This window comes from Notolepis coatsorum (assembly GCF_963971535.1).
Source record: "Notolepis coatsorum genome assembly, chromosome: 10".
Classification (NCBI taxonomy): Eukaryota; Metazoa; Chordata; class Actinopteri; order Aulopiformes; family Paralepididae; genus Notolepis; species Notolepis coatsorum.
In genome coordinates, this window is record NC_140174.1 from 135,360,061 (window position 1) to 135,375,624 (window position 15,564).

Below are 15,564 nucleotides of genomic sequence, written 5' to 3' on the forward strand. Positions count from 1 at the left end.
CACACATCCATCACACTGTTCAAAGTCGATTCCTAGGAAGTGTGTCAATCTGCCCATATCCTTCATCTGAAATGTCCTTATGAGCATCTCTTTTACAGCCTTCATTGCATTCTCATTACTGGCTGCAAGAACCAAATCATCAACCCATATAATCATGATTACCTTCTCATGCTCAGTTTCTCTTGTATATACACAGTGATCAGCAGGGTTTTGCACAAATTCATTCACAATTAGATAGTCATGTAACATGTTGTTCCAATTCCGGCCAGACTGTTTTAGACCATACAGTGACTTCTCTAGTTTACACACCAATGTCTCTGTGCCAGATGTCTGTTCATAACCCTCTGGCTGTTCCATGTATATCTCATAATCTATCGGTGCATGTAGGTAGGCAGTTTTAACGTCCATCTGATTTAAAATCAAATTTTCTTGTGCAGCTTTCTGCATCAGCACTCTGACACTGGTCAGGTCGGCTGTGGGAGAAAAAGTCTCTCCATAGTCAACACCCCTTCTCTGACTGTAGCCTTTAGCAACATATTGTGCCTTGTATTTATCTGTACCATCTGCATTTTTCTTGATAGCATACACCCATCGACCCCCCACTGCAACTTTGCCCTGTGGCAAGTTGGTCAAAGTAAATGTACCGTTCTCTCTCAGTGATTGCATTTCATCCTCCATGGCACTGACCCATTCCTTTGATTTGGGTGACTTCACTGCATCACTGTAAGTTAAAGGTATGTTACACAACATTTTGTAACAATAATCAACATTAACCTGTGTCTGGTCTTGACTTACTTCATATCAGGCCACGTGAGCGGATCGGCGCGGCCGAGAAATCCGCTCTTCGCTCTTTAAAGCTTGGTCCGCTCCGCTAATCGCTCATGTTGACCCCGCCCCCAAGTCGCTCTCCGCTCCCTCACCGCTCACCTTGAATCGAGCGCTCCCCGCGCCAGATCGCTCGGTTTTTTTTTAATTTTTTTTTGGAGCATGGTGTACATTAGCTCAAACTACAACAGTCTACACCCCCTGGGCCCCTTAACAATTGTTTGTATTGAGCCGCATTGTAATTGTACCCATTCTGCAATGTTAAATAACGTTGTTTATCCATTCACTAGCTCTATTAAGCGATGATAGTTAGCCGAGCCACAATGCTATGGTCGCTGCCATTAACGTTAGCATGTAAGCTAACGACAACAACAATGGCGTTGATACTTTTCTAACATCCTGTGAGTGACAAAGCCTGAACAGGATATCACAGGTTCACCCTTCTCAATTCTCATTGGTTGAAAATGGCCTTCATGTTTGTACATCGCCATCTGTTGCTTTGGCATTGTACTACATGTATATTATTACATCAGTGTTAAACCACTGTGTGAGCGGCCCGGAGTGGATTGGAGCGGAGGAGAACTCTCGCTCCGGACGTCGCGCCGACCCATTTTAAAACCCACTCCTCGCTCACGTCAAAACCGCCCGCTCCGCTCCCCGCGCCGCTCACTCTCCGATCCGCTCACATGGCCTGCTTCATATACACTATCACCAAAATAATCTGGCTTCTTCCGGTCCCTAGAAGGATAGCGTGGAGACTCCTGTTTGACCTCCTGTTCCTCTCTAGCCTGATCCTGGCTGTTCTCTGGCCTGGTCACAGGAATCTGCTGTTTAGCAATCTCTGGACTAGCATCCATTTGTTTGCTTGTGCTAGCCCTAAGTGGCCCACCAAAATCCTCATCATCTATGGATATCTCAGTCTGTGTCTGCTGCTCACCTACTGTTTTTGGCATAAATCTGACCAGCCTGTGCTTCCTCACCTTTCCACTGTCGGGGTAGAAAACCAGGTAAGCTGGGCTCTTCTTGTCATGCCCGACAAAGAAGCCCTTCTCACTCCTAGGGTCTAACTTTTTCTTGTGCTGTCTGTAGGCATAACACAGAGTTCCAAACTTCTGCATCCTAGACATATTAGGACGTTTCCCTGTCAGCAGCATGTGAGGTGTCTGTTTAGTGCGATTGTTAAAACATCTATTCCTTACTTGAGCTGCAGTCTGTACTGCATAAGGCCATAATGCTTTTGGGAGCTTGCTCTCTAATAGCATGCATCTAGCCATGTCGAAAAGAGTCCTAAACTGGCGTTCTGCAGTACCATTCTGATGTGGCGAATATGGTGATGACGTCTCATGGTTTATACCATTTTTCCTCAGTAGCCCTTGGTACTCTTTACCAGTGTATTCTGTACCATTATCAGACCGGATGCGTCTGATCCTCTCATATGAGGCGGTGTCAGCTATGAACTGCTCTGTTGCTTGCACAGTATCACTCTTATGCTTCAGATGATAGATAAACACAGTACTTGAGTAGTCGTCAGTAAACGAAAGTGTAAATCTATGCCCATCTATGGACACTGGGTCAATAGGACCCGCTAGGTCTGTGTGCACCAACTCTAGAACCTTTTTGGCTCTCACATCAGGCTTCCTGTTGAAGCTTTGTACAAACTTTCCCTGAGTGCACACTTCACAGTTCAGTTTAGACTTGTCAATTTTCCCTTTAATAGTCATACCATCAACAATAGGCTGGAGTTTCTCAACATCAGCATAATTGCAGTGTCCTAGAATTTCATGCCATGTCTGTATATCAAAACAGCCCTTGCTCTGATCACATTGGTCATCCACTATGGGCAAATAATACAGCCTATTATGCTCATGGATGTGAAATTCAGTACCGTCCCTGTGCTGTAGGACGTCTTCTCCTTGTCTGAAGATCACAGTGGCTCCAGTACCAGTGGTGGCTGCTCTCACAGAGAAGATGTCCTGCGGGAATGAGGGGATGTACAGCGCCCCTCTCAGTGTTGTAGTCAGTTGCCTGCCTCTGCTGTCAATCAAGCACACCTCCGCGTCCCCTCTGCGCTCTGCGACCCCGTTGCTCCTCGTGCCGTCAGCCAACTCCACGCAGTGCAACTCGGCCTGGAATCCGTCATCGAACACTTTGAACTTGGCCAGGTCGGTGATTATATGCGCAGTCGCACCGGTGTCTACCATCAGGCCCTTCTTCTTAACACCGCGTCCTGGATCGCCTTCCCTCGTCAGAAACGCATATGTGTTGTTGTCATGACAACTCACTTGCACAGACACGCCTCGCGCATCGTTCTGCTCCGGTCTCCGTCTGCAGGTCGCCCCTTGATGTGTGGAGCTTTTACAGTGGTGACACCACAGCTTGCGTTGACAGGTCCTTCTCATATGCCCACTTTGGCCACATCTGTAGCATATAATGTCTGTACTCTGTGCGCTCTGAATGCGCGTGTTCTGGGCATTCTGTGCACCCCGGTCAGACAGGGCTTGGGCTCGCATAACATTGTCATCCGATGTGGTAACGCGCATTTTCTCAGTGTCCTCAAAACTCCTGAGCTTAGTCTTAAACTCAGAAAACACTATAGTCTCATCACTCTGTGTGACATGTATCGCAAAGGGTTTAAATGCATTGGGCAGTCCTTTTAATACCATAGCCACGAGTAGACTATCACTCAAAGTCTCATTTGCGTTTCTCAGTGCAGTTATTGCCCTTTCTGCCCGAATTACATAGTCAGTCACCGTTTCACTGCTAGACTTGTGCAGTGTAGTCAGCTCTATATAGAGACTGATAATCCTTGGCTTCCCTGAACCCGCATAATAATTGCGCAATATTCCGATGGCTTTCCGTCCATCATCAGACGCTTCTCGCATTACCAGCGATAAACTCTTATCGTCCAGAAACTGGATGAGCTCTGCGTATATCAATGCGTTTGTCTCACCATCTTCTCTCAACTCGTCAGCAGATGCCTCGTCAGGGAGATCCGTTTCGAGAGTGTCCTTTAGTCTCTGTAGCCGGAGATGGCCCATGAACTTAGTCTCCCACAGTTCATACTTTTGTTCATCTCCGTCAAACGCTAGACGAGACCAACGCGAACTCCCTTCCGATTGTCTGGCCGTCATGATTCTAGCGCTCTGGGCCCATAACCTGTTGAATGTCGGATATTGCGTATTGGCTAGACATCATAACCTAGACTATACAGTATATAGAGAGAAGGAATAAAACGCTGAGAGACAGGATTCGTGTATCAAGGAAGCAACATTTTTATTTGTGAAGGTCGCTCTTATATACACACACTCAGCTGATATTAATGAGTCCATCACTCAGCTGGTGTCAATCAGTCAATCACTTTGAATGGATGACGGGAGAGCACACTCATTATTGTCAACAGATATGAATAGCTAGTTACGTTTATATAGAGAGATGATAAATTAATTAAACGTAAAAAAAATAAAAATAAAAAATTGAAGTGACCATAGGCTCCACAGCAAGCTGACTAACGAGTTGAGCTAACCGTCGATGTTAAAACTGAGTGACGAATGTAGTGGGGAGTGTAAACAGTGATTCAACCCCCCTCAATGTACAGTGATTCAAACCCATAACGTTTATGAGTGAATCTGGTAGAGTGAATCTGGTAGTTGTTTTGATAAATATGTACATTCCGCCGATTAACATTACATTTCCGCGAGTAGGTCGCTTAACATTACAAGGCTCGCTTAACACACAGGGACCTCTGCCGCTCTGACACAGAGGAGATTGGCGCGGCGTAGCGGCAGGCGTGGATAAGGGGGCGTGCTAGCGCGGGGTCACGTGGGCGTCGTGGCCAATCAGAGGAACCCGGAAACCAAACAGCGTTGTATTTGGCATAGACGCCACCTGTTAGGCTGATGCAATCATGAATGACTATGCACTTTCACTTTGAATGTATTTCAATGAGGGCAGACGCATGACTGCATTGTCACGATGATTAAAAGCAAACGATAAGAGATGAAGCGTTGTGAAGCGCACATGAGCACTTCAAGGAGTAGGTGAAGGGTTGTGTGCGATATTGTGGCATTCCGTCGACAATTGTGGCCGCGGTGACGATCGGAACAGAAGGGGGGAAAAGCGATAAAACTAATGGGATAACTGGGGTTGCAAAAGTGCAACTAAGGGCTAAAAACACAATGAAATAAAATAATAATAATAATAATAATAATAATAATAATAATAATAATAATAATAATAATAATAATAATAATAATAATAATAATAATAATAATAATAATAATAATAATAAATAATAATAATAATAATAATAATAATAATAATAATAATAATAATAATAATAATAATAATAATAATAATAATAATATAATAATAATAATAATAATAATAATAATAATAATAATAATAATAATAATAATAATAATAATAATAATAAATAATATATCCTTCTTAGCAGACTTCTTAGCTTAACATCCCAGGGAACTAATGGGATAACTGGGGATGATGTTTGCTCCTGACAATAGTCTCAAAGTCTGGGGTGATGGTAGACAAAGCAACTCTGAGGTCATGCTCAATGTCCAATCTGTTCCTCCGCTTTGTCTTCAGCTGGACCAGAGCTGAGAAGCCACTTTCACAAAGATAGGTAGTGCAAACATTTAAATATACATATATATATATATATATATATATATATATATATATATATATAATTTTTTTTACACACACATCCGCAACCCACTCAAAATGACCCACCAGTTGAGAAACACTGATCTAGAGCACCTTTAATGCTGCAGATGTAGATTTGGGGGAGACAAAGTATGGTATATCTTTAGTATTGAACTTGTGAAATGGGCTTCTCAAGTTTCCCAAGGGGATAAAAAGATATATGTCTTATCTCTTCTACCACTATGAATTGAAAATGGGGGACCCTGATGTAAACAAGACAAAAGTCTTTCTCTGGTCTGCATCCCCTTAACAATTGTGTGTATTGAGCCGTACTGTATTGTACCCATTCTGCAATCTGTTAAATAAAGTTTTCATTCATTCTCTCTCAGAGCTGTACCTGGGTCCTGAGGACCTAAAGCGGCTCCATGAGTTTGAAGAGAAGTGTGTGCAGGCGTACTTCCACGAGAGGAACAACGATGTCCACAGCAGCCAGACCAACAGGATCAGAGCTACAGCCGAGAGGTTAGACTAACCAATGGATGCCTTTGCATGGAATGTTTGTGTAGTTCTCTTTCTTCCAACATGGCTGCCTGTAACCATTGGTAACCACTATGCAGTGGTAAAGTGTGACCCGGCGCGGTCCAGGTCGGATTGTGCCGACAGAGACCATTCTTCAGAAAAGCCGAAAACATTGCGCGATTCAGAAATAGTTCGAAATAGAGATATTGGCATTTTTGAGTGCTTTGAAATGTTCTCTATCGGTTTCCTTATATTTAGCTAAACGTAATACGACTTGTAAATGTGTTAATTATTGTTAAATTGTCAGAGTATTTATTCCGATGCAGTAGAAATAACTACATTTGCGTCGGAGGGGTGTGGTTAAATACTCTGGTCTAGAAGTGTGGAGACGGAGTGAGACGTGCAGAAATTACAGCTAATTTTCATTCAGAATCAACAGACCCAGTAGGCTACTTTGTTGGCGGTGTGAAACATTCATATATTTGGAACCGTTTGTGTTCAATTGTATCTGAATCTCTCCATAGCCTGGCTGGCAGTGCGCATAGATTAAGTCCAGTGCGCGCTCCGCAAGTCAGACTGAAGGAGAGTCTTCTCTCTCTCTCTCTCTCTCTCTCTCTCTCTCTCTCTCTCTCTCTCTCTCTCTCTCTCTCTCTCTCTCTCTCTCTCTCTCTCTCTCTCTCTCTCTCTCTCTCTCTCTCTCTCTCTCTCTCTCTCTCTCTCTCTCTCTCTCTCTCTCTCTCTCTCTCTCTCTCTCTCTCTCTCTCTCTCTCTCTCTCTCTCTCTCTCTCCAAACGTTACACTAAAAACTAACTGGATAGTTGATTTAACTTTAAGTCTGCTATAAGCTTAAAATGTGTGTGTGTGTGCGTGAGCGCCCGTCCCATCTCTGGTTTTTGGAAACACCAGATGAGGTTAGAGGAGTTTGATAGTATTTACTGAGGATGGCCAGATAATGTTGATATTTAAACTAAAAAGATAATAATACATTTACATGTTGTCATTTAGCTGACGCTTTTATCCAAAGCGACTTGGTATGATTAATCTGAGTTATTGTTAATACAGCTCTATTTTGTATTTTATTTTAAATTATAATAATATCTTGAATCTTGATTACTATCTTGACTATTTTCCTTTATCCTCTTATAAGATCTCACAAGTTTCAAGTTTAATATAATAATAATGCAGGACCTCTTTAGGGGGTCTTTATTCGGCATGCAACGAACTGGACATGCAATTGGAGCGGCACACACACACCGGGATACACACACACACATGCATTGTCTTTTTCTCAGTCGCCGATGCGGAGTCTCTGCGCCTAACCCATCCCATCGTCCTTCCCCCCATGGGCAGCCGGGAGCAGATAGGGCGTCAACGTGAGCCGTGCCCCGGGGACCAATCCAAGTGCTCCTGTCCGTCTTCGTCAAGGACACCACAGCGTTAGCGATCTGTTGTTGTGCATGTTTTTCCATTGGGTTTATCTTATCAGAGGGGAAACCCTTGTGAGCACGGGGAGAACATGCAAACTCCACACAGAAAGGCCTGGGAGATACCCCACCTGGGTACCTGGCATCATGGAAACCTGGGCCCTCATTTATCAACGTTGCGTACGCACAGATATGTGCGTAACCCGTGCGTACGATCATTTCTAAGCAAAGTGTGGGACTTATCAATTTGAACGTGTGCTTGACTTTGTGCATATATCTACGCTCAGCTCTGACTGTGCGTACCTGGTGCCCAGCGGTAGAATATGGATACTGCAGACGGACGGCATATGCTTTCATCAATTTCATGCATTAGTTTCAACACGGAAATAAGCGTTCGTTCATTAGTTTGACTGACGTGTTCTGTATGACCCCCGTAATTCATTATAGTTAATTGTAAAATAGCGACAGTAGTGTAATTATGGTCAAAACCCTATAAATAGCATGTGGAATAATAGGTCTTTCTTTCTGAATTAATGCAGCATGGTTTATATATAGCGTTATCGGAATATACGGGGTGTACTGACTGCACTCCGCGTAACTCAACTCGTTATTATTTTGCGCATAGATTGCAGAAATACGGGAACGTTTTGATTATATTTAAAAGGCTTTGCCATTGTTAAACGAAATAAGTGGAATTTCGAAGCTGTAAGCAGAATACAAGTCATATGAACAAACACCCACAATATAGTGTTCTTCCCCCATTCCTACTGTATAAGAAAGAATTAAAAACGCATTGCAACGAGAACAGAGGTTATTTGTTGAATTTATGTGTATTACAAAACCCTTGCAATAAATGTGTCTTAAATGAATGAAAAGCATACATGCTCTGGATACAGGTAGCATATATCGTGTGGGTGATATGACTTGTATTCTGCTTACATAACTTCGAAATTCCACTTATTTCGTTTTACAATGTCAAAGCCTTTTAAATATAAATCAAAACGTTCCCGTATTTCTGCAATCTATGCGCAAAATAATAACGAATTTGAGTTCTAACAAAGAACGTATTTCATGCTGGGTAGGCTGATAGAGTAAACTGTAAATGAAATAGCCTATAACATTATAAAGGATAGGCTATAATAGCAGGGTCTTCCCAACCTTTATTCCCCACAGCCCCACGATTCCTGGGAGACATATAGGAATATGATATGATATAAGGTATACTGGTCCGTCAGCGAGGAGATAGCCCACAGCGGATAGCCATTAAATGCCATTTGAGAATATAGGCTATTAATGCAAAACGACGGCCTATAGCCTATACATATTATTTAATGTTTTCATAAGCATAAAGATACAACAGCTAGATTAACGATCAAATTAGTTTACTGTGCAGGCTTCGCAGGGCTGTGCCATGTGCTATTATATATGCGCAAGTTACTGTTGCATAATGTAGGCTATGGCTGCTATTATATGTAATTCATATGACTTAAACCCTTTTGCTCTTTGGGGAGCATAGGTCATTCATGAAATCTCTCCAGCTGGTTCGGTGTTGGGAGATTTTCTCTGCTTCCTTCCATGATGTTCTTTTTTCCTTGAGATCCGCCTCGACAGACCTTCTCCAGCTGTTTCTGGGTCTTCCTGGCTTTCTCTTCCCCTGTGGGTTCCAGGTTAAGGCCTGCCTGGTTGTGTTGGAGGATGGTTTTCTCAGGGTGTGTCCAATCCAGCCCCATTTCCTGCGTTTGATTGATGTAATTCATATAGGCTACCTAATACAGACAACAAAATAGATTGTATGCCTCTACAAATCATATTATACCCGGTAGCCAATCGAACGAAACTAATAAAGGCATTCATATTCCAGCATGGTTATAATGACACACCAACGCCAAACAGTAGTTAACGGTCTTTATTAGTATTTTGAGCTGTCCAGGCAGAATTGCAGCAATGGTCTTAGGGAGTCGTTGATATCTGACATCACTGTGTACAAGTCCCCCTAGTAAGGGCATTTTATCAGATATTTGACCGATCTGCAAACTAAATCCTTACCAATCAATTTCTTCACTAATGTGTTTGTAAAGGTGTGTAGTAAGATGTATTAAAAAGTTGAAGTTCAAATCCTGTATGTTTTTTCGTAACAACTACTCAAAGTTGAGGTACCGAATACCGATTTTCGAACAATCTAAAATGTTCAGTTTGGCCTTGGGTAACTTGTGAGGGGTCAAACTATGGGGTTTTCATGATTCTGAGTTGATTGCAATCATTTATTTTTCACTAAAATCATTCCTTTGTGGAAAAATGGCTATGCCCACCTTTCCCGCTCGGCCCCCCACCCCCCCACAATGCCTTTCCACTGCTAGCATAAGAAATGTTTGATTACTTTACTATTTGCCCTTTTAGGACTTATTATTATTATTATTATTATTATTATTATTATTATTATTATTATTATTATTATTATTATTATTATTATTATTATTATTATTATTATTATTATTATTATTATTATTATTATTATTATTATTATAGTTGGTTGGCATTCAGAGTGAGGAAGTTTAGAGTTAACATGCTGAAGCCATTTGCAACCTTCATTTGATCATGGACAGACTGCTTTTTACGCCTGATATGTAAGTATTATCTACATTTTTTACTTGAAATATTTCATGTCACTACTTTGGTAATGAAATGTAACATACTGTACAAGTTGTCAACTTTGCTTACTTGTTAACTGTGTAACAGTAGGCGCAATAATATGGTTAGCTAGCTAACGTTAAATCCATGATGTATTACTCCATGATTAGTTGTCAACTTTTCTTACTTGTTAGCTATGTAACATTAGGCACAACAACATGGTTATCTAGCTAACGTGAAATCCATGATTTATTACTCCATGATTGTATCCAACTACCATGATGTATTACACACCTCAAACTGAATCTTATGATCATTTTATTTTCTTGAATGCTAGCTTTCTGGCCCATTAGGTTACAGTGGTGTATTGTCTCTGACAGGATCTTTTGTGTTTAACGTTACTGTGAAGCAGATCTTCTATTTTCCTTTGCAATAATATCTATTACAATGTTAATCATCTACTGTACATGATATTGTCTTTAATGTCACAAAATAATGATATTATGACTGAATAATACAATGTTTATTTTACTTTGTAGGACATATTAGTCTAGCTGCAGTATGGATGGACTCGACTCCACCTTTGCTAAATTGTTTCATCTGTGAAAGCCCGGAGACACCAGCTCAGAGGCTGATACAGCCAACTCCTAATGGCTACCCTACTTTTTTGGAACAAGCACAAGTAGTTGAAAATGCTAATATTTTGGAGTGTTTGAAGGAGGCTCAGAACATAGGAAGACTCAGGTACCACAAAAAGTGTAAAGATGATTTATACAACAGATTTGTTGAAGTCAACAAGAACTCAGGCCAAACATTAAAGGCAGAGAAAGAGTCAGCAAATAAGAAGAGAAGATGCACTTGCTCTGACTTCAGTGCAGCTTCTGCATGCAGTTCTACAAGTTCATGGTCCATTCAGCTTCTGTACAAGAATGTATGCATTCTTTGCAACCAACCTGCACAGATCTACAAAACTTCCAGAGGAAGCTAGAAAGAGATACAGCGCCAGATAATTTGACTGCCGATAGACTGAAGGCAAGCTTGCGGAAGACAGCACAGAGTCGCGGGGATGACTGGGGCACTGAAGTTGTTCCAGTTGACGTCTGGAAGGGATCAATGACCTTGTGGCAGAAGAAACCCTGTACCATTTGCGCTGCAAAACTCTTTTTGAGACAGGTGGCCATTACTCCAAGACTGAAGATAGAGGACAAAGAAAGAAATTGATGAGGAACGAGAGGCTGTTTTTGTTGAATTCTGTGATTGGTTAGACTCAGAACGCGAGCATGGGGTGATGACTCTTGACCAAGTCCACAAAAAGCTACAGCAGTTTGATCTGTCACCAGATAAGAGCCTCTCTTATTCAAAGTATTGGCTAAAGAAGAAACTCCAAGATAAATTCCATGACACCTTGTATTTCACATCACAGGAGAGAAGGGCAGATGTGCTCTGCCTCAAAGATGACACAGACAACATTCTGTGAGAGCATCATGCTAATCTTGAGCATGGAGATGAGAAGACTCAGATCATAAAGACTGCACTAAAGTTTGTATGCAACGACATCGCCATGGTCGATCTAGACCCAAAGTCATACCCCACAGCACACAGTATGACTGACATCATGTCATAGTCACGGCGAGAGCCTTCCTCACCCCTCATCCTCTCACACCCTTGTATGGGCAGCATCCGACCCCAGGATTCCCACGCTGCCAGTGGGACACTAATTGACACCGCTGTGATGGATTGCCTCGTCAGCGAACTACTACTTCAGCCCACGGATCCTGCTCTACCCTCGTCACAGTGTTAACCTAACTTCCTAGGTACGACAACGAACCCTAGCCTTGCTACTCTATCCTTGTTGAAATACCTTGTCCTAATCTTGTTCTCTCTGTGCCCAGGACCACCGCTCTGGTACACCTCCCACCTGGACACCCTGTGCTGCACAAGGAGTGCACCTGCTCTCGTCCATTGCACATTCTTGTACCTGTTGCACATTCTGATGTTGTAAACCTGTCTGCTTGGGGGTAAACATTAAAGCCAACCTAAAACGCTCCATTCTCTCTCCTCCTGTGTTCTGCTATTGGGCTCCGCCAACCCCTGCCCTAACACATCCAGAGTCAGATGTTCCTGAGGCCAATAGTGAAGACCGATGAAAGAGTAGCCATTTGGGGGCAGAACTTCATAAAGGCCTGTCGGCCTCGATCAGGAGTTTTGCCATAGATGGGGCTTGCCATACAACTTGATCATAGATTTGGGTCAAAATGGATGCTCAACAAGTTACACCAGCTGGGATACACAGAGTCATATTCCGAGACACAAAACTACAAATACTGCTTCCTTAATGACAGGAATGGAGATGGCATCCAAGATACTTCTGATACTCTTTATACCATTGTGGAAGAAACTGATGAGCAGATCGATGATGAGGTTGCGGTTGACCTTGAGGATCTATCATTTACGATAGCCAGTGGAAGTGAAACTAGCCATCACAATCGGGTGGTCATGGAGGTTGGGGAAACAACCAATGTATTCACTCAGTTTGTCGGAGACAATATAGATTTAAGAATTGTCTCTATTCAGGGAAACATTCCTTTCCATTCAGTGGGTTGGATCAAAGTCACCTCTCCGGCACCATCTTTGCCAGATCCCCAGACGACAGCAGCTGTGAGTGAAGTTGAAGGCACTTGACAGAGCTAAGATCCTGAGAGGAGCTGAAGTGAAGATTCTTCCATTCACCAACAGGACAAGGACAGGGATAAACACCATCACATTTGTGGTGACGTGGGGAGTAGGGATGAAGGTGTGAAGAGGGGAGTAGGGATGAAGGTGTGAAGAGGGGAGTAGGGATGAAGGTGTGAAGAGGGGAGTAGGGATGAAGGTGTGAAGTGGGGAGTAGGGATGAAGGTGTGAAGTGGGGAGTAGGGATGAAGGTGTGAAGTGGGGAGTAGGGATGAAGGTGTGGAGTGGGGAGTAGGGATGAAGGTGTGAAGTGGGGAGTAGGGATGAAGGTGTGGAGTGGGGAGTAGGGATGAAGGTGTGAAGTGGGGAGTAGGGATGAAGGTGTGAAGTGGGGAGTAGGGATGAAGGTGTGAAGTGGGGAGTAGGGATGAAGGTGTGAAGTGGGGAGTAGGGATGAAGGTGTGAAGTGGGGAGTAGGGATGAAGGTGTGGAGGAGGGAGTAGGGATGAAGGTGTGACGTGGGGAGTAGGGATGAAGGTGTGGAGTAGGGATGAAGGTGTGAAGTGGGGAGTAGGGATGAAGGTGTGAAGTGGGGAGTAGGGATGAAGGTGTGAAGTGGGGAGTAGGGATGAAGGTGTGAAGTGGGGAGTAGGGATGAAGGTGTGAAGTGGGGAGTAGGGATGAAGGTGTGGAGTGGGGAGTAGGGATGAAGGTGTGAAGTGGGGAGTAGGGATGAAGGTGTGGAGTGGGGAGTAGGGATGAAGGTGTGAAGTGGGGAGTAGGGATGAAGGTGTGAAGTGGGGAGTAGGGATGAAGGTGTGAAGTGGGGAGTAGGGATGAAGGTGTGAAGAGGGGAGTAGGGATGAAGGTGTGAAGTGGGGAGTAGGGATGAAGGTGTGAAGTGGGGAGTAGGGATGAAGGTGTGGAGGAGGGAGTAGGGATGAAGGTGTGACGTGGGGAGTAGGGATGAAGGTGTGACGTGGGGAGTAGGGATGAAGGTGTGAAGTGGGGAGTAGGGATGAAGGTGTGAAGTGGGGAGTAGGGATGAAGGTGTGACGTGGGGAGTAGGGATGAAGGTGTGAAGTGGGGAGTAGGGATGAAGGTGTGAAGTGGGGAGTAGGGATGAAGGTGTGAAGTGGGGAGTAGGGATGAAGGTGTGACGTGGGGAGTAGGGATGAAGGTGTGAAGTGGGGAGTAGGGATGAAGGTGTGAAGTGGGGAGTAGGGATGAAGGTGTGAAGTGGGGAGTAGGGATGAAGGTGTGAAGAGGGGAGTAGGGATGAAGGTGTGAAGTGGGGAGTAGGGATGAAGGTGTGAAGAGGGGAGTAGGGATGAAGGTGTGAAGAGGGGAGTAGGGATGAAGGTGTGGAGGAGGGATGAGGAAGGTGTGATGTGGGGAGTAGGGATGAGGAAGGTGGGGAGGAGGATGAGGAAGGTGTGACGTGGGGAGTAGGGATGAAGGTGTGAAGTGGGGAGTAGGGATGAAGGTGTGACGTGGGGAGTAGGGATGAAGGTGTGAAGTGGGGAGTAGGGATGAAGGTGTGACGTGGGGAGTAGGGATGAAGGTGTGGAGGAGGGATGAGGAAGGTGTGACGTGGGGAGTAGGGATGAAGGTGTGACGTGGGGAGTAGGGATGAAGGTGTGAAGTGGGGAGTAGGGATGAAGGTGTGACGTGGGGAGTAGGGATGAAGGTGTGGAGGAGGGATGAGGAAGGTGTGACGTGGGGAGTAGGGATGAAGGTGTGAAGTGGGGAGTAGGGATGAAGGTGTGACGTGGGGAGTAGGGATGAAGGTGTGACGTGGGGAGGAGGGATGAAGGTGTGAAGTGGGGAGTAGGGATGAAGGTGTGAAGGAGGGATGAAGGTGTGACGTGGGGAGGAGGGATGAAGGTGTGAAGTGGGGAGTAGGGATGAAGGTGTGAAGTGGGGAGTAGGGATGAAGGTGTGAAGAGGGGAGTAGGGATGAAGGTGTGACGTGGGGAGTAGGGATGAAGGTGTGACGTGGGGAGTAGGGATGACGGTGTGACGTGGGGAGTAGGGATGACGGTGTGACGTGGGGAGTAGGGATGAAGGTGTGGAGTAGGGATGAAGGTGTGACCTGGGGAGTAGGGATGAAGGTGTGAAGTGGGGAGTAGGGATGAAGGTGTGAAGTGGGGAGTAGGGATGAAGGTGTGAAGTGGGGAGTAGGGATGAAGGTGTGGAGTGGGGAGTAGGGATGAAGGTGTGGAGTGGGGAGTAGGGATGAAGGTGTGAAGTGGGGAGTAGGGATGAAGGTGTGAAGTGGGGAGTAGGGATGAAGGTGTGAAGTGGGGAGTAGGGATGAAGGTGTGGAGTAGGGATGAAGGTGTGACGTGGGGAGTAGGGATGAAGGTGTGAAGTGGGGAGTAGGGATGAAGGTGTGGAGTAGGGATGAAGGTGTGACGTGGGGAGTAGGGATGAAGGTGTGAAGTGGGGAGTAGGGATGAAGGTGTGGAGTGGGGAGTAGGGATGAAGGTGTGGAGTAGGGATGAAGGTGTGACGTGGGGAGTAGGGATGAAGGTGTGGAGTGGGGAGTAGGGATGAAGGTGTGGAGTAGGGATGAAGGTGTGACGTGGGGAGTAGGGATGAAGGTGTGGAGTAGGGATGAAGGTGTGACGTGGGGAGTAGGGATGAAGGTGTGGAGTGGGGAGTAGGGATGAAGGTGTGGAGTGGGGAGTAGGGATGAAGGTGTGGAGTGGGGAGTAGGGATGAAGGTGTGGAGTAGGGATGAAGGTGTGAAGTGGGGAGTAGGGATGAAGGTGTGGAGTAGGGATGAAGGTGTGGAGTAGGGATGAAGGTGTGGAGTAGGGATGAAGGT

At 44.7% G+C, this 15,564-nt stretch overlaps 1 protein-coding gene across 1 annotated transcript in view; it reads left to right on the plus strand.

Annotated features, from left to right (window-relative positions):
• trpm6 (transient receptor potential cation channel, subfamily M, member 6) overlaps window positions 1–15,564 on the plus strand; it is a gene marked incomplete at its 5' end in the record, with an annotated part of 158,988 nt that overhangs the window by 68,657 nt on the left and 74,767 nt on the right. The window contains one exon of the mRNA XM_084323194.1: window positions 5,877–6,009. Coding sequence (XP_084179320.1) covers window positions 5,877–6,009 — 133 coding nt within the window. The remainder of the gene's footprint in view (window positions 1–5,876; window positions 6,010–15,564) is intronic.